The sequence below is a fragment of the Cyphomyrmex costatus genome, unplaced genomic scaffold, assembly GCF_001594065.2.
Source record: "Cyphomyrmex costatus isolate MS0001 unplaced genomic scaffold, Ccosl1.0 scaffold193, whole genome shotgun sequence".
NCBI classification, from domain to species: domain Eukaryota; kingdom Metazoa; phylum Arthropoda; class Insecta; order Hymenoptera; family Formicidae; genus Cyphomyrmex; species Cyphomyrmex costatus.
The window spans coordinates 3306905-3323746 of record NW_017275965.1 but is presented as its reverse complement, the minus strand read 5'-3'; the positions used below and the strand labels follow the sequence as shown (position 1 = coordinate 3323746).

The window sequence follows — 16842 nt, the reverse complement described above, 5'->3', positions numbered from 1 at the left end:
TCTCGCATCGAATGCCAATCATCGAAACAGCATTATCCATTGTGATGAATTAACGTTGGTTATTTGTCAATTCGCGTGACGATACAATTGCTTCGTCCATGGAAACGTCCAAGGCTATTCGATCAAACTTCTAACGGATGTATTAGTGACCTACTTCGAATGCGCAGTGTGCAACTGCGAGTCGTGTCTTTGAATCGCGAGTAAATTAGAGGCCGCGAGCCTTAAAAGCAAATATCAGACTGTAGACCGATATTCATAGGCTGTGTTTCAAAATATACTGCCAATACTGAAAATCTATAACGTAAACTATACATTTTCAATATAGACAGTAAATTTTGGAACACAGTAGTCAGATTTTTATTTTAAGACAAATCTTGTAATGTTCTAAGATGCTAAAACAGCTCTCTGATTAATTCATTAACATTTTAAAACTTTACTTAAGACAGTCTTAAACATGAAAATCGATTAAGAATATCGATCTTTAGAATTAGAATTGGATTGGGATTTAACTAATCAGAAGAAAGAGAATCAATAACAAGTTTAGTAAAGTTTGCTTTGATCAAATTCCAATCCAAATTTAATTTAATCCTGATCCATAGTTTAATACGAGCTTAACTCGATTTCGCGCTAATGTCCTTTCTTATCAAGATAAATGTCTAACAGAAAAAGCAATTATGCAATTGTTGATTGTAAGATTTTTTTAATAAATATGATTGGTTTATTTAGATTCAGTGAGACGCTATAAAGGCAAAACCAATCATAGAATTTTACAGCAGTTGCAAAGTTGCTTTTTCTGTTGAACATAGCTATTAACTTCAATCTCAATTTAACTTATTTTTTATCTTCTAGTTCTAAGAATTAGAAAAAAAAATTAATCTGAGGATAAAGTTAATTTATATTGATAGAGATAGGTCTAATGTTTGTTTTCACCAATGTAGATAAACTTCAATCTCGATTCTATCTTTTCTATTTTTTCTAATTCTTTAGGAGTAGAAAAAATGAGGACGAACCGAGATTGAAACTAATCTACATTGGAAATAAGAGATTCATCCCGACACAAAACCGACACTGTCGGCGGAAACATACCGCACACGGCTTCACGCAACTGCGAAGGTATCTAGAGCTGGCCACTTTGGTCAATGGGATGCATTTGCACACAACTGATTTCCTCTTCTTGTCCAACCCGATAAACGACATCCTTATTCCGTGAAACGGCAAATGTACACCGAAAAGACCAGAATACTTTCGTTTTCTAGTCGCGTGTACGTTTTGTCGTGCGAGACTAACGTTCGGCAGACAAACGTTTTAATATCTCGTCATTAAAATTCGCACTGAGGAACAAACAAACGAGCTTCCATCGTGATTAATCACTGCTGAATCACTGTCACCGGAGCGACAATCTCCCGGCCTGCAATCATGCGGGCCCAGATAAACGTCAGCCACCTGTTGCAGCGAAAATCTACGATATCACGTCCGCACGCTGTATTTCCTTGATTTCGCACACTGTCGCTGTTACACGACGACCTAACTGTAAAGCTCACTCGCACCCGGAGCACGCGACACTCTCCTCGAATTTGAGAAATAGAACTGACCAAGAAGACAGCGTCGACGCCGTTATCTCTTATCTCAGCCGCGCCGATAACAGCGTTACTCAACTGTAAAATGTGAACTTATCGTTTCCTTACGATGCTAATATGAAGAAGGTATCTTAAAAAAAAAAACAACCAGTCGTCACAAATCAAACACATAATTCGATGCCACCTGATCGATTCATTCGGCATATACATTTTCTATTATAACACTAAATAAATTATTCATTTATTTAGGGTCATAATAAATAATTATAGGCTTGTTCTTTTTCGATAAAAGTTCTACACAGGTGTACAAATATAAAGAACAGAACAACTCATAATTCAAAATAAAATAATCATACGGGTGTAAAATTAATGTAATCGTGTGTCAATTTCTGTTACATATTGTTGTGCATATATTTTCTTTGTTGTAATCGAATTACGTCAATTTTGATAAATTGTATTTACTTCGATAAAAATATCTGTGAGTTGTACAACGTGTGACTGTAACCACATCATTGTACAACAAATACCTAGCATCACAAGATTCAAGCCTGTCGAAATGGTAACTGTCGAAAGTGTCGGTCGAAGTTACCGCATTGAAATTAGGACGTCTCATTCACAATTTGCGATCGTGATGCAAGTTACGCAAATTTTCCTCGTGTTAGACATTGCCAGACAGACAGACGTAGGAAATGACGAAAATTCCGCGGTTCTGCTTTTGGGAGTAATGAAAGTATATCTGGATGTTAATTTGATTTTCGCTACGAGTGCGAAAACGTGCGCATAGCCGACACTATAACTGACGCACGATCTATTTTCATGCATTCCGCTAATATTTGCCACGATAGTCTTCGGGAGATCAACAGACATCGCGACGTCAGGGGATGGATCCTTTTCGTCCGAACGAGCATTTTGTACAAAAAAATCGGGGAAAATTGTGAAAGTGGCACGAGAATTATTTTCACCGATACCAGGCCTCAAAACAAACCAACATGCAACGCCAAAAGAAGATCTCAACGTCAGCGTTAAATTACTGATTCATTACTCATTCATTATTCATTCATTGACGCAACACGATCGCAACAAAATCGTAGTCTTAATTCGGAACGTAAAGGGCTACGAAATTCGCGTATATAATTAGTCTGTTACACCAGGTGGTTTCTAAAGATTTGTCAAATACAGTCAAACAAAATCGAAGCAAACCATCGATGCCACCTCATATTTTAGATCCTCTTTTCTCCTCTAATAAAAAAAAAACATTTTTTATCCCCTTTTTACAGAATTTCAGCTCTACATTTTTATATCTTATTTATTTAGCTTTTCAAAACTTTATTTCTCTCGTAATAACAATTTCGCTTCGATTTGACTGAAATTTTGTTTTGGCTGTATCTGACAAATCTTTGAAAACCCTCCTAGTGTAACAGATTAATTTTATATACGACGAATTTTGTGACACTATACAAACTCAGTTTGTATACAAAGCCCAACAGAGGAAAAACGACAAATCTTCCGCATAATTTTGATATTGTCCATTTTATCGGATTAAAATTGAACTTCAGAAAACGAAGCAATTAATATTATCTATTCTGTATATATTGTATCCTGTAACAATCATTTGACGTTCCGTCCGATATTCTATTCCCTGCAAAATTCGAGAAAGTGAGTCAGTAAGCGATTTAATACTAGAATCGACTTTTCAAGATCGAATCTTCAAGTGTAACTCACGATTATACGTGAAAGTTTTCGAGACGAGAATCGACATGCTGACTCCATGATCTCTCAGTGATGGATTTGAAGTTTATAAAAACCTTCACCGTAAAACGTATAATAACTCGATTGGATTCACAAGGAGATCATCTATCACAACAGTCCGGAACCGATTTAATTCTCTCTGAAATATGTTGTTAAACACAAAAATCTCAAAAAAAAAAATACTTATTCTTTTATATCGATTCAATTAGGGATTTACAGGGTGAAATAATATTTCAAAGCTAATTTCTATTAAATTTTGAGGGGTTGTTTTACCTCTTAAATCTCAAATTGGAGATCAATATAAAAAAATAAATCTTAGATTAGGTTACTGTTTAATAATATATTTGAAGGAAAATCGAATCAGATAGTTGTAACAGGTACCTTATCAGTGCACACTGGTGTACATTAAAGCCGTACATAAATTGACATAAAATGTTTAATATTAAATATAGAAACCAATTAAACCATGAAATCCCCAATATACTTATATTATGTTATTAAATAATATAAAATATGTATCTTAATGATTCAAAATATTTGCATTTACTTTAATCCCCAGATTAAATTAAACGATATTAATATGCATTAATACGCACTAGTGCACATCCAACTAAAAATTTCTCATAGTCTGTATTCTGTAATTCTTAACGATAGTATCATTATATTGTCATTACGTAGTTTTTTCATCACATATAAAACCTTAACAACAATGTAACGATATTACTGAGTTTTAGACACAATTGAAAACAGGGAATAACAGGTTTCAATCTATCAGAAATGTGTACATCAGAATATACGATTTCTGACAGGTTGAAATCTATTACTCTCCGTTCTCCTATGGTCTGTGCTTTTTAATTGTATCTCAGGCTTTATCGTTGTTAAGAATTAAAGAATAGGGACCTAAAAGATCTATTTGCGAGCGGCGACATTCCTCGGACGTCCCATTCCTACGTCGCTCGTATCTCCTTGCAGGAGGAGCAGCAGGTGTTACGAGGAGGAACCGGCACGAAGTCAGTCAGGACCGGTTACACCGACGCCGATTAGCGCCAACCGGCCACCTTCTTGTCGTCTTCGTCAGGTAAAATGGTAACAATTGAGGAGCGAGATTGATACCGTCACAGGCTGAAAGCCTGCTGTGTATGCGTACAAAAAAATCTAATCTTTCCTTATCATAAAATTTGAATATTGTTGAACTTCGATACGGCGCAATTTATCTTCGAGAATTGGATCACTGGAAAAAGAATCCGGTTACATTAATTGAAATTCTAGTAAAAAAATGGACAGATTAGAATTTCATAGTTAAATCTATTATAATTTAGTCGAGATAATTGATGTTCACTCTTGAGATAACCAAAATTCTAATTGATAGATATAATCAAAATCTACTGGTTCGTTCATTTTCAAACCAAAATTTATCTCAGTGATCTTTTGCAATTTAATTTTGTAAAATTTATTTCCGTGCGTGTCAAAATATAAATCAATCTTTTACTGTGGCTAGTTTGGAAATAACGTCCACATTAACGTACGCATTTAGTAAACAAAAAATTGAATTTAAGTCAATACATTTTCTTAAGCTAAATTGTTTTATTTTATTGGGTATAATTTGACATGACAAATTTAAGAGTATGTCGACAAGATGACAAATATTTAATGACCCGTCATTTTTGTCAACTTTAATAAGTTAAAATGAGATAGCAATTATAAAAAGAGATGGTATATATGCCTTTCTTTCTCACTCTTGTTTCGACAAGTAGCTGGACTCTGTTATAAAGTCTAGTGCTGATCACATCGACGCAACGTCAGTTAATTAACCCTCGTGTTAACTGGATTTTTTCTCCACTCCACGCTGCACAGGTGGCAATGTAATTTCGAAGGAAACGGCGAGTACAGTCAATTAAGATTGCTTTCCTTTTAGGAGATGTAGTCGACACTTTTGGTACAAATCGATCCTCGTTGCTTTTCACTTAATTTTATTTAAATTCAAATCATATCTTTTTCGACTCCGCTTGGGAGTAGAGTCCAAGTGTATTCAAATGTGAGTTTGAATAATATTAGAACGTAATATAAACATGGTGAGAATTACTCAGTGTTAAATCCAAAGATATTTTTTAGAGGATATATTTATAACATAATATACAATGGAAAGCTGAAAGCACACCGTTTAACACGCTGTAAGCTGATTGAAATTTTGTAAGATTAGATATTAAAAATTTGCACACACTACGCATATGGCGTTCAATTTAACTGTAGCAAACTGTATTCGACTGATGTACGTCGATTTGTACCTCCTAGGGGGCTGGGTTTAAACTTCGGGTCTTAACTCCGTAGTCCTAAAATTTAGCCAATAAGGCTACCAATCCTATTCGAAATCTGTATTCCCATTGGCTGAACTTTAGAATTTTAAAATCCAAGTATAAACCAGACATAATAGGAAAGCAGCCTTTTAAAGCCCTGTGTCGACGACGGTAAAAAACGGTCCGAGATCTCAGATAAAAAAAGAATTGCTCAATTCGCATTGTTCGTGTGAGCAAATTGTTCAAAGAAATTGTGTTAATTCTTTCTCTGTCCGGAGATCTCCGGCCGAGTTCTAGCATCGTGGACACAGGGCTTAAGACCCTAGACCCAAACGGTCGACGATGAAGAAGCGGGGATTGGCCGAAAAGCAAGCACAACAAGCAAGGAACAGCAAGGAAATTGGACGCATATCAGGTGTGCGCGGCCCGTCACGCCTGGTTTGCCGCCGACCGAGAACTCGCGACGCGCGTTCGTCGCGATCCACACGAAAAATAACGACGGTCCCCGTCATCGATGGGAAAGCCCCGCTTGTGCCTCGGGGTACAAGTGCATGTGCGTCGCGGACGGACGAGAGTGAGCGAATGAGAAAACGGCGAGTAGAGGTGCGAACGACGAACCAGGAGGACGAGAGTCCTGACTCTGAGTCGCGTCCCAGGGGAGGTGCACGATTATGGCGTCCGGGTAAAACGCATGTCGGGCACGCGCACCAGTTCGCAAAGAGAGCGTGGAGATGGGAGAGCGCGGAGTGCCTCGCACAGCGAGACTCACCTGATAATAGCTCGATTCCGCCATCTTGCTCCCGCACTCAATAACGCTCTTTCCACTCACTCACTCACTACTGCCGCCGCTTTCCATCCGTCCTTTGTGCGCGTCGTTGTGCCGATGGGACGAGAGGTCCATGGCGCGTTTGATCGCGCGGCCCGGAATTATATCGCGCTGCGTGCGTCGCGTCGCGTCGGCGCCGTGCCCGTCGCCGTACGGCGCCGCATCTCACGTCGCCACTCCGCCAGAAGTACACTCGTTACCCGAATGTAAAAAGCCCGTCGAGCACGTATCCCACACGGACGAAACAATCGACGCGAAATCGCTGCCGATCAGTGATGAAACTGCCGCGCGCACACAACGAGTCATGCACTACTACACGGGAGGATGAATGAAAGACGCGCGGCGCTCGCCAACGAAATGCGGACGCGACCACATTCCACCGCACCGGACTAGCGACTGACTGAAAATGCCGGGCCAATCGCCGCGCGAGGCGCGTGTGGCGCGTGCGCCGACCCTTCGCTGTCGCGACCGACGCGGCCCAAGCGACCAATCGGCGCTCTAGAATCGTGAACACTGGCGGGATGCTAAATCCCCTGACTGTATTTCCAAAATTTTAACAAAAAAATTCTACATTACTAGCGTGGAACTGACATTCCAACTTATATCTCAATTTTTATTTTCTTTCATTTACAATCAAAGATTGATACTTCATACATCTTTCAGATAGAGATAAACGCAAAAAGTATTATTTAATTGTAAAACAATTTGCGCTAAATATAATATGTATAAACAGTAATTTATAAGGCGAGGGTTTCTTCATTCTAGACATCCTATGCAAATAATGAAGAATTATAATCTAATAACAATCATTACATGCTTAAAAAATGTTTAAGGATATCAAGATACTTCGTATTTATAAAAAATCGAGCATACATGTTTTCGTATACTTCATTATCATTTAAATATATACACTACATATACATATATAAATATACAGTGCCTTTAAAAATCAATAGATGTAATTATTGAGAAATTAGTGTCTGAAGAAGATCTTCAGGCGTTCTGGAAAAGAGACTGTTGGGGTTTTGGTATAAGTTCTTCGGATCATGGCAGGCGTCAAACAACTGCCTATATATAGCTCCGATTACTTCGAACGATCGTTTCTGAGTAATCATGCGATGATTATTGCTTTGCAGTAAACTTATTTGCGGTAGCAGTAAGACGTCTGGCATCACTAGAAATGCCTCCAATTTATTCTGTAAACAATCAGTATATCAACGTCTGATGGTATTCGTATGTTATTTTATTTTGTGGATAAATCACTTACAGTGAACTCTTTCACGCTGAGAGCATCCATGCCGGGTATGGACGAAAGTGGTCCCTGATCGCGTCCTTGCAGGATAGTGTAAATTGAGCCAAGGTTTAAATGCGCTACCAAAGAACTAGCTTGCTCCGACGTAAGTGTGTCGATTTGCGCATCGGATTGTGCCTGAATTATTACAGTCGATTACAGTATTGTCACAATTTATAAGTGGACATTAAATGAAGCAATGTGGAAACAATTTTATTCTATTATGTCCGACTCTAGTGTGTATAAACTAACCAATCACCTGTAACCTTTCTAATCTCTGATCCATATATTCGTATAATGCCAATGTTGATTGTATTTGATGCATACAATTGAGAAGATAAACGGCCATATCCACGGTTGGCAATCTGGATGCTGTTTCATTAACTTCTTGAAGTAATGGATCAATGATGCATGACACAATCTGTGAATCATCAAAACGATATAAAATAAATTTTTTCCAATAAAAAGGTGAAAAATATTTTTGTTGAATATACCTGTAACATATCTTTTTCTCTGTCTTCAGCTATACTAGCGACAGATAATATTTCATTTAGAAGCGACAATAGTCTAGAGACTGAGGGAGCAGGGACTAAATCATTGCCGGGAGGCTCCGCGCGCTCTCCAAGAGCGATTCTCGTTTCTCTCTGCAGCCTACTTAGAAAACTTTTTTCACTCAAAGTTAATAAATCCAACAATGTTTGATCCAAGACACTGTCGGGTATGACTTGCTCAGTAATAGCGCGGTAGAATCTGATTAGAGTTGTTATCGAATATAATACTGTCGCTGGCGCCTCTGTAGATATAACATGCTCTATTCTTGATTTTAAAGGATGACATAATCCTTCTGTGATATTACTTAACGTCTGTTTTACCTGATCTGACACATCTGCAATAAACAGATTTATATATTTATAAAACAGATTTATTATACTGTAGATTTATAATAGCATATTTAAACAAAGACTCAAGGTGGAAAAAGGAGAGCTTCTTACCTGTTTTATCACAGCCTTTCACTAAAATAAGAATATTCTCTTTTTCTACAGGAACTACTTGATGCAGCCATGCAAGCATATCACCGACATATCGCTTAGGATCATTGGCATGCATTTCTATAGGATTAGGTGTTCCAAAATTTTCTCCTAATGTTAGCGCATCTATGAATGATCCCACCAAGGCAGTTCTCCTAGCTGTACAGTATTCATCTAGGATGTACCTATTAACATTCAATATATGTTAATTATGATAAAAATAGCAAATTCAAAGAAGCAATAGTTACATTCAAATGTTAATTATCTTACTTGAATAACACTGGTCTATCTTGTAGCTTACTCATGGCTTTAATTAGTAATGGCGCTAAACGTTCATTTTCTATATTTTTACACTGAGTTTGCGTCCATCGATATAATCTTTCAAGTGCGGATTCTTGTAACAATGTCATTCTTTGCATGATATCCAGAGCCAATGTTTGATAACCAGACTGCATCAGTACTCTACATTTACCATGAATATCCTAAATTCCAAATTACAACATACAGAGGAAGTAATAAATTGTTATTAAAAATAGATAGCTTTAAAAGCTAATAAAATAGCAGAGCTCTAATTATTTGTGTGTTATTGTGTATTATATACATGTAATATAAAATAGTAAATAAACCAGGTTACATAATCTAATAAAACAATGTTTCACCCACATCATCTACATTATCACACTTGTAATACACAATAACATGAAAATTAGCTTGATTCATTAGGCCCTATTTTATTATCTTTGAATTTTAATTCTTACAATTTAGTTTGAGTTTTAATTTTAATTGTTTAGAAAGCTTTCAATATACCTACTAACCTGTACTTTATTAACTACAGAAAAAAATTCCTCCGTTATAGGCGACTCTCTAGTTGATCCATGCAAAGCGGTCAATTCTGATGGAGTTAATTGGAAATTTCTGATAAATGCACTTGCAACTTCTTGCTGCATAGTTAAGATTTGACTGAGAGTAAAGATAAATAATAAGTTTCTTAGAAATGCGATTATGTATCACCATACAAACATACAAATATCTTTACCTTTCACCCTGTAACTTTGAGGTCTGCTCAATCAATTGTGACGTTTGAGCCTTTGTAGCTTGTAAGCGATTAGTCATAGATTGCACTGATGTGTTCATTGCTAGAACATTTTGATAAACGTCATCCAAAGAGGCCTTTACTTCCCTGAATGTAGACAGAAATTCTTCGTTTATCGCCAGACTCCTCCTCTCTATTTTACTACGCAGATTTCGACGAGAATTTAATGTGTTCTCAGTGAAGAATGTTGACAACTCTTTCAAGGCTTCCAATGTATCCTAAAATATAAGACTAATTATTGAAGTACCTGTACTCAACTCACCAGAATAAGATTTCCACATAATCGACTCGTTTTCACAATTTATACCTTGTCATGCTCCACCCTGGATTCCAACAGTTTGTTGACCCTCCGCACTAAAGCGGAGTTAATGTTTTTCTCGCTCATTGTAGGCTTGAATCTTCAAATTTATCAGCAGAACATAACCTGTATAGAAATGTCAAAGCCATGACAAACGGTACACGTCATCTGCAGATGACTGAAGATTGGAGCAGTCATTTTCGATGAATTTCGGAACGCCAATGTCACAGGAAACTTATTAAATATCAAAAAAGATAAAAAATGATGTTTTGTGCCTATTTGTATCCACCTTTATCTTCTTTAATCTCGGTTTAACTTATTGCTTATATTTTTTTAATTCTTAGGACCATATCGTACACAGAAAAATGCTTGGAAAAACATAAGAAGCTCAATGTGTTGGATTGTTATTACTTATGATCTCTACTGATTGGTCAATTCGCTTATAGTTTATATTTTACTTGTTAGTTATTTTTTATCTTTTTGCCACGGTTCTTAAAATTAGAAAAAGATAAAAAGTAAATTGAACCGAGATTACAATTAATCTTACATTAATGGAACCGGGATCTAAATAGAAAGCATCCATGCACGAGAGTACTTTGATGGCCAGAATCCAAGTACTTTGAGATCCCATCTACGCTTTTCGGGATCCCCGAAAGATTGTTTGAATATATTCCAATGAAAAGCAATAGAATATTCGATCATGCGGATTCCCTTGAAGGATCTCGCATGTCCTGAAGACAGGAGACAAATGAGAAAAGACTGCGAGTGAGCCCCTCCGAATCGGAGGCTCCGATACTTCGGTGACGGTTACGTGGACATTGGAGAATAGACAGTCGACAACTTGCCTGACGGTTTTTCGAACGCAACCAATGGCATTTCACTGCATGCACTCGAACGAGGCATGCGTACGAGCAAGAATGTCGAAATGAGAATGATAATTCATATTCTTATCAATGATAGACGATGAAAATTTATTTCTCGATCGATCAAGTTGAGAAATACAGATAATTTTACAGATAATTTGAAAGTCAATAGTATTGTGCTGTGGCAATAATTGTGAAATTAGAAAGCACGTGATAAAGTTCAGTATTCGACAAAATCACTATACGCAACTACGCACCTCATAGTGTGCGTAGTGCACACTAGAGACTAGACTCTAGAGAGCGAAAGACAGAAAGAGAGAGAGAGAGAGAGAATGAGAATAGGGTATCATGCAGTAATTCAATGCGTTCAGTTGCGTTTGGTCGTTGCGTGGATATGTAGAGCTGTTTTCTTCGATGAACTGACAAGAACAGAATAAATATGCACTGGTTAATACGTCTGTGTATCCTTGTGGTTTTGTTGGTGCACATAGACGGGAGTAGCGATAGTGTGCCGTTAACCAAACTCGGCGCGAAAACCGGACCGACTCTAAGATTCTTCTATTGGTAAGATTAACGATCGTTTTGTTGATTTTCACAGAGGTGTCCATCCTATAAGATAATGGACGGGTAGCAATTGTAAGCCGTTAAATTGCACGCGCGCTTTAAGTGAGAGACACTTGTTAAGCTTCTCACATTAATTTAAACACATTATTCAATATAACAGTTTTGATTTTATCGTCGAGCTTTGAGCTTATCATTAAATCAAGATAAAATTATCGTTCTCTGTTGCAGCTACTCGTGCGGCTATAAAAAAGCCTTCGAACAATACGTAAATATTCTTAAACAGAAGTATCCAGAACTTCATGTTGAAGGCGAGAATTTCGATCCACCTGGTTATAATATGTTAATTGCGAAAATATTGGTAATTAAACTTATAAGCCTTCTACAATAAGCTATAAGTCATAAATAAGAAGTAAGAAACTAAAAATTGACGACTGTGATTGGTCCATTTCTAGCTTCAGACTTGTAATTTATGATCTATGGCTTATTGTAGAAAGCTCATTATTGTCTGATCTTTTTATGATCTATTCTTCTATATATGTCTCATAACTATATAAATTTGTATTTAGGGCATGCTAAAAATCCTTATAATTGTTCTAATCATAAGCAAAACCGATTTCGGTCTGCCCATAACATCAATATGGCACTGGTGTATAAATAATCGTATATATGCCTGTATGTTGGTTTTCTTGATTGGCAATGCCTTAGAAGGCCATTTGATTTCATCAGGTGCATTTGAAATACATTTCAATGGTAAATATATTTATCTTGTTATTAATATAAGTATTAAGTGAGATACTTGATTATTACATATACCATGATATGTTTCAGATGTTCCTGTTTGGTCAAAACTCGAAACTGGCAGGATACCACAACCATTAGAATTATTTCAAATAATTGATTTTCACCTAGACATGCAATTCTCAGAAATGGATGTAGGAAAAATCAAGTTCCAAACGTAAGATATAATATTATTTCATATTCTCAAATTGATAAATCTAAACTGTGTACCATGCAAGAAAGAATGCTAATGGTGTAATGTGATGAAAATATGTACAATATGTATTTGTTAAGTAAGTAAGGTCTTTAATGTACATCTCATCATAGAACATAATTCCATAAGATTAAACATATAAGTGTAATGGAAATAAAGTTGTTACCAAAATTTCTTATTATTACAGGATTTTTATTCAAAATCATAGAATTATATTAAATATCCATAGTAAAATATATAGTATATAATTTTACTATCATATCCAATCAATATCCATTTCCTATGCTTAAAAATTCAGAATCTCACACAAACATGTTTTAATCCAAATATCATTTAACTATCCTACTGGCTTCGTTAATGCCTGTTGGATGGTCACTGATGAGAGGACGTGCTTCGTATGTACAAATAGTTACACCATGTTTGTGAGTTGGAGTCCATTCTCCCTTAAGACCAATGTAATAAATTTTAATTTGTTCTGTGTTTCCAATACCAGTAAAGTAAAGGCTTAAATGCTGCACTGATGAAAACTTGACTGTTCTGTAATCATATTTGTATGGTATCTAGTTTTTACAAAAATGTTTAATATCTTACAAATAATTTGTATAATTATAGTTGTATAAAAATTCTTAAAATATGAATATAAAAAAGAGATAGTTGTATTATTACCTTATAGGGTATTCATGCACTCCATATGCATCAGTAATTAATTCAAATTCCTGGTCTGGACAAGTATTTAAATGATCAAATAGCATATGCGGCCGATTTTTATATCTATTAATAATACATAAATTTATTGAAACATTTTATGTCTTGATATCAATATTTTTTCTTATTTTTTGAGTCGTCTTAATTATACTTACAACTTCACCTTTTTGGGAGAATAATCTTCATCTGCAACCACAATAAGGCCCTTTAATTTTACATCTCCTGTGAAACTGCAAAAAAATCAGATACAGAGAGACTGAGATATATTTCTATGAAAATTGCATCAGGACATAATACTTACGGTATATTAAACAGAAGCTCATCCTCGATATCACTTTGAACATACTGAAATAAGATAGAGAAAGGATTTCATGAAAGAATCTTACAATTAAAAATGTTGTATTAAAAAATTCTATATTTAATATTTATAAAACAAAAATTTCTCACAGAGCTTACCTCTGATCTATCTAATCTTTCTTCCCATGTTTTGAACACTTTGATACCACTGTCTTCCTCATGCTCATTTAGACATTCCACTCTGTCTTTATCTATTTTTTCAAATAAATTATAATTGACTCCTATTTCTGTGTCATGTACACTACCACAATTACATCGATGTTCCATTATCTTACCCTGTTAACAATAAAAAATATAAGGACATGAATATATGTATGAGAAAAAAAAATTATTTAAAAAAAATCCATTAAGATCGAAACAAATTATATATATTTATGTAACACAATTAATCATAAATACTATCATAAAATATATAGCATATACTATATATTGATAAAAAAAATTATGAATATAAATTACATGAGAACATATCTTTTACTTATTATTTTTTCAAAATATTTACAATGTACATATAAATAATTTACTCTTATTTTCCGATATTACGTTTAAAATATTATATTACTATCTAAGAAAAAAATGATTATCTACTTATATTTTAAACGTTTGTCACATTCTTTAGATTCTTTATGAACGTCAAATGTTATCAAACTGAGGTTAAGTTCACACGACAACATAATCTTAATAATTGTTATAATAATTGCAATAAAACAATATTTTACTTACGTACAGGTAGTAAAGCTTCCTTTGTCAGTTGAAAGTCGAATGAAAATAAGGAGAAATATGAAACTAAACCGTCCAAAGATAATATTTACATTAAAACTCCCTCTCCTTCAACAGCTGCCTACTTAACCGATCGGTAAATAATGTTTTTGTCACAGAAATGTAAATGTAGAAATCATGTATATACATATATTCGATTTCAAACTATTCACGTGATGCCCCTCCTATATTTTTCTCATTCAATTAATGTTTATTTGCACAATTTAAAAAATCTGATTTATAAAATTTTTGATTATTCATAAAATTGTTTTTTAGAAGAGTGTACATATATAAAATGGAGAGAGAGCGAAAGAAACAAAAATATATAAAATTATACTAAATTCATAGAAGTTAACTATGTTTTTTTAAATTCAATGTCTGTAAATATTAAACTAACAAAATCTGCCGTTGAACCGAAGCGAGAACTGTCTCTTAAAAAAGATTATATAAAGTTTGTTTAAACAGTGGAGATATTGAGAAGGATATAATAGGTAAAAGTAAAGCTCTGATATTTAAAAACAAGTGATATTCATTTATAAACTCTATAGCATATGTACATTTGTTTACTTTGCATATAGTGAATGAAATATAGATAAAGTGCAACATAAATAAAACAATCTTTGTATGAACTGTGTGTGGAATGCTTGCATTGTCATCTTTTATGTATGTTTATCGACAGCCTCATCGATTATTTTATTTAGTTTCTGATTTTGCCAATCAAGAGCGATGTTATCGAGATGGTTGTCAAAATCGACCAGATTCCTATACTCCTCTGCCTTTAATAGCGAGTACATTGCATCTGTGTGTGCAATATCATCCTCATAAATTATACTGCAACAAAAAGAATGATATTTAGTATCCAGATGAAAGAACTCTATCAAGTCAAATTTTCAAGAGTCATGATAATTTTTGTAAATAATCCTAAAAATGTATAATTACTTTGCTCTGTCTTTTAGTTTCCATTTTCCCTCGACAAATTGTGACATTCTCAATGGACTCGAACTCATACCTAAAGTCACTTCTCGATTATCCACCTGACAACAAAATAAAAATCAATAAAGTTTATAAAAAAAGATGTTTTGATACAATAATCAGGAAACATACCACTATCATCAATGCATTATTGAAGTTCTCTGCGATTTTATCTGCTATTCTATGAGCTGGTCTGTCTGTACTACTTGAAGAACACAGCAACGAATTAATAAAATTACTTAATACAAAGAAAAAGAAGGAATGTCATTAAAGAAATATCACATAAATGTCATTACCTTAAATCATTTATATTTTCATTGGCCAGATAATAACCTGCTATTATAAGGCCTTTCCTTGTAGCTAACTTGTCCACCTATTGCAACATTAAATTAATATAATAGGGCACCATGATATTATTATCCCTATTATACTGATATTTCAAACGAAATATTTTGCGTAATAAAGAAAAAATGGAGTACTCGATGATCAGTGATGACCTACTGTCACAGGACGTTTCGTCATTGTAATATAGGTTAGGATTTGATAACCACGTCACATACTAATTTTCGCACAAAGTATATATTGAAAGTGGTGCGATGTGCGATAGTATGTATAAATTTTATGAAATGTTTTACTGCGGCAGAGCGAACGCCTGTCAAATATTTACCAAAGTAAGAGCTATTTCCGCCATTGGGGAAACGTGTAGGCATATATGGAATAAAGGTATCGCATCCTCGATGTACAAATCCATCCTGCCATCCTTGTTCTTTTGTTTGCCAAGCAGCAGGCCATTTATCGCACAATGCGGATATTTAGCTGCGTGTAAAATAATTTTGCAATACGCGCGGGGTGAAAAGAAAACATTCGTCATCGTCAAGGGTGCACTGTAAACGCAAGCAGACGCGAGGAAACCAGAATGAATCAGTATTGCCAACCCATTGCGATTACCAGGGCGGTGAACATCAAGTCTTTTCTTCCTATATAGTGAATTGACGCTAGGTCAAAAATATCTCAAAATGAGAAAAATAAATAAAATTCATACTTGATATAAAAGATATTTATTAAGATATTATAAATATATTTCAGATATTATTCATAATTTATAATATAAATATGTTTATAATAAGTAGAAATTAAACCGACATGCGACAGGCGAATATTCAATAATAGAAAGAATCCTATTTTAATAAACATATTTAATATCAAATGAATTTATTGTTATAAATATTAACACGTAATAACGTTCTGTGCCAGGCCAATTTATTTATTACTAATATTACTATATTATAAATATTATAATATTAACTTCTGAAAATATATTTTAATTATTGTAATAATTTAATATTAAGTGTTGTAGAAATTGTAAAGTTATTTACGTAAATTTATATTGCAACCTTTTCGCTTCTTCTCGAGAGATAAATTCAATTTTGTACTCCGAAATTGCGGTAAGAGAACAGCTTGCGAAAAAAAAAAAA

At 34.7% G+C, this 16842-nt stretch overlaps 5 protein-coding genes across 9 annotated transcripts in view; 1 reads left to right on the top strand and 4 right to left on the bottom strand.

The window, feature by feature from the left end:
• Pkn (serine/threonine-protein kinase N) overlaps window positions 1-1197 on the bottom strand; it is a 28851-nt gene extending 27654 nt beyond the window's left edge. The window contains exon 1 of the mRNA XM_018538244.1: window positions 1087-1197. Within this exon, the coding sequence (XP_018393746.1) occupies window positions 1087-1197 (111 nt within the window). The remainder of the gene's footprint in view (window positions 1-1086) is intronic.
• Window positions 1198-7408: 6211 nt separating this feature from the next.
• On the bottom strand, window positions 7409-10282 carry Cog6 (conserved oligomeric Golgi complex subunit 6). The gene is made up of 9 exons (XM_018538454.1): window positions 10166-10282; window positions 9802-10076; window positions 9581-9725; window positions 9036-9247; window positions 8730-8950; window positions 8232-8623; window positions 7997-8158; window positions 7714-7875; window positions 7409-7642 (listed from the first exon to the last, which is right to left on the bottom strand). The coding sequence occupies exons 1-9, from the start codon at window positions 10241-10243 to the stop codon at window positions 7409-7411; spliced, it is 1881 nt and encodes a 626-aa protein (XP_018393956.1). The 5' UTR covers window positions 10244-10282.
• Window positions 10283-11083: 801 nt separating this feature from the next.
• On the top strand, window positions 11084-12657 carry SelT (selenoprotein T). Its single transcript, XM_018538481.1, has 4 exons — window positions 11084-11583; window positions 11812-11941; window positions 12150-12333; window positions 12412-12657. Exons 1-4 carry the CDS (start codon window positions 11459-11461, stop codon window positions 12540-12542), a joined length of 570 nt encoding a protein of 189 aa, XP_018393983.1. The 5' UTR covers window positions 11084-11458; the 3' UTR covers window positions 12543-12657.
• Window positions 12658-12903: 246 nt separating this feature from the next.
• On the bottom strand, window positions 12904-14475 carry LOC108772859 (PITH domain-containing protein CG6153). 3 transcript variants are annotated; one of them, XM_018538498.1, is made up of 6 exons: window positions 14360-14475; window positions 13736-13912; window positions 13581-13624; window positions 13435-13509; window positions 13241-13345; window positions 12904-13111 (listed from the first exon to the last, which is right to left on the bottom strand). In XM_018538498.1, the coding sequence occupies exons 2-6, from the start codon at window positions 13901-13903 to the stop codon at window positions 12904-12906; spliced, it is 600 nt and encodes a 199-aa protein (XP_018394000.1). In that variant the 5' UTR covers window positions 13904-13912; window positions 14360-14475. The 3 variants fall into 3 exon arrangements, with proteins under 3 accessions (XP_018394000.1, XP_018394001.1, XP_018394003.1); XM_018538499.1 differs by having other exon boundaries at window positions 14364-14475; XM_018538501.1 differs by lacking the exon at window positions 14360-14475 and adding an exon at window positions 14225-14284.
• A 431-nt stretch (window positions 14476-14906) lies between these two features.
• EMC8-9 (ER membrane protein complex subunit 8/9) overlaps window positions 14907-16842 on the bottom strand; it is a 3020-nt gene continuing 1084 nt past the window's right edge. The window contains exons 1-5 of one of the 3 annotated variants that reach the window (XM_018538462.1): window positions 16035-16266; window positions 15664-15740; window positions 15500-15572; window positions 15335-15429; window positions 14907-15226 (exon numbers count right to left, since the gene is read on the bottom strand). In XM_018538462.1, the coding sequence (XP_018393964.1) occupies window positions 15055-15226; window positions 15335-15429; window positions 15500-15572; window positions 15664-15740; window positions 16035-16238 (621 nt within the window). In that variant the 5' untranslated portion in view covers window positions 16239-16266 and the 3' untranslated portion in view covers window positions 14907-15054. Of the gene's footprint in view, window positions 15227-15334; window positions 15430-15499; window positions 15573-15663; window positions 15741-16034; window positions 16267-16842 lie in introns of those variants that run through there. The other 2 variants (XM_018538464.1, XM_018538463.1) reach the window with 2 other exon arrangements.

Excerpts from the sequence above, each read along its gene's own strand:
- LOC108772859 (XM_018538498.1), bottom strand. The coding sequence starts at position 13,903 with ATGGAACATCGATGTAATTGTGGTAGTGTACATGACACAGAAATAGGA. Across the intron at positions 13,510-13,580 it reads GAGCTTCTGTTTAATATACC|TTTCACAGGAGATGTAAAAT; the intron begins GTAAGTATTATG and ends ATTTTTTTGCAG. Across the intron at positions 13,112-13,240 it reads GTGCATGAATACCCTATAAG|AACAGTCAAGTTTTCATCAG; the intron begins GTAATAATACAA and ends ATATGATTACAG.
- Cog6 (XM_018538454.1), bottom strand. The coding sequence starts at position 10,243 with ATGAGCGAGAAAAACATTAACTCCGCTTTAGTGCGGAGGGTCAACAAA. Across the intron at positions 9,726-9,801 it reads TCAAAGTTACAGGGTGAAAG|TCAAATCTTAACTATGCAGC; the intron begins GTAAAGATATTT and ends CTTTACTCTCAG. Across the intron at positions 7,876-7,996 it reads AGAGATTAGAAAGGTTACAG|GCACAATCCGATGCGCAAAT; the intron begins GTGATTGGTTAG and ends GTAATAATTCAG.
- SelT (XM_018538481.1), top strand. The coding sequence starts at position 11,459 with ATGCACTGGTTAATACGTCTGTGTATCCTTGTGGTTTTGTTGGTGCAC. Across the intron at positions 11,584-11,811 it reads ACTCTAAGATTCTTCTATTG|CTACTCGTGCGGCTATAAAA; the intron begins GTAAGATTAACG and ends TCTCTGTTGCAG. Across the intron at positions 11,942-12,149 it reads TGTTAATTGCGAAAATATTG|GGCATGCTAAAAATCCTTAT; the intron begins GTAATTAAACTT and ends ATTTGTATTTAG.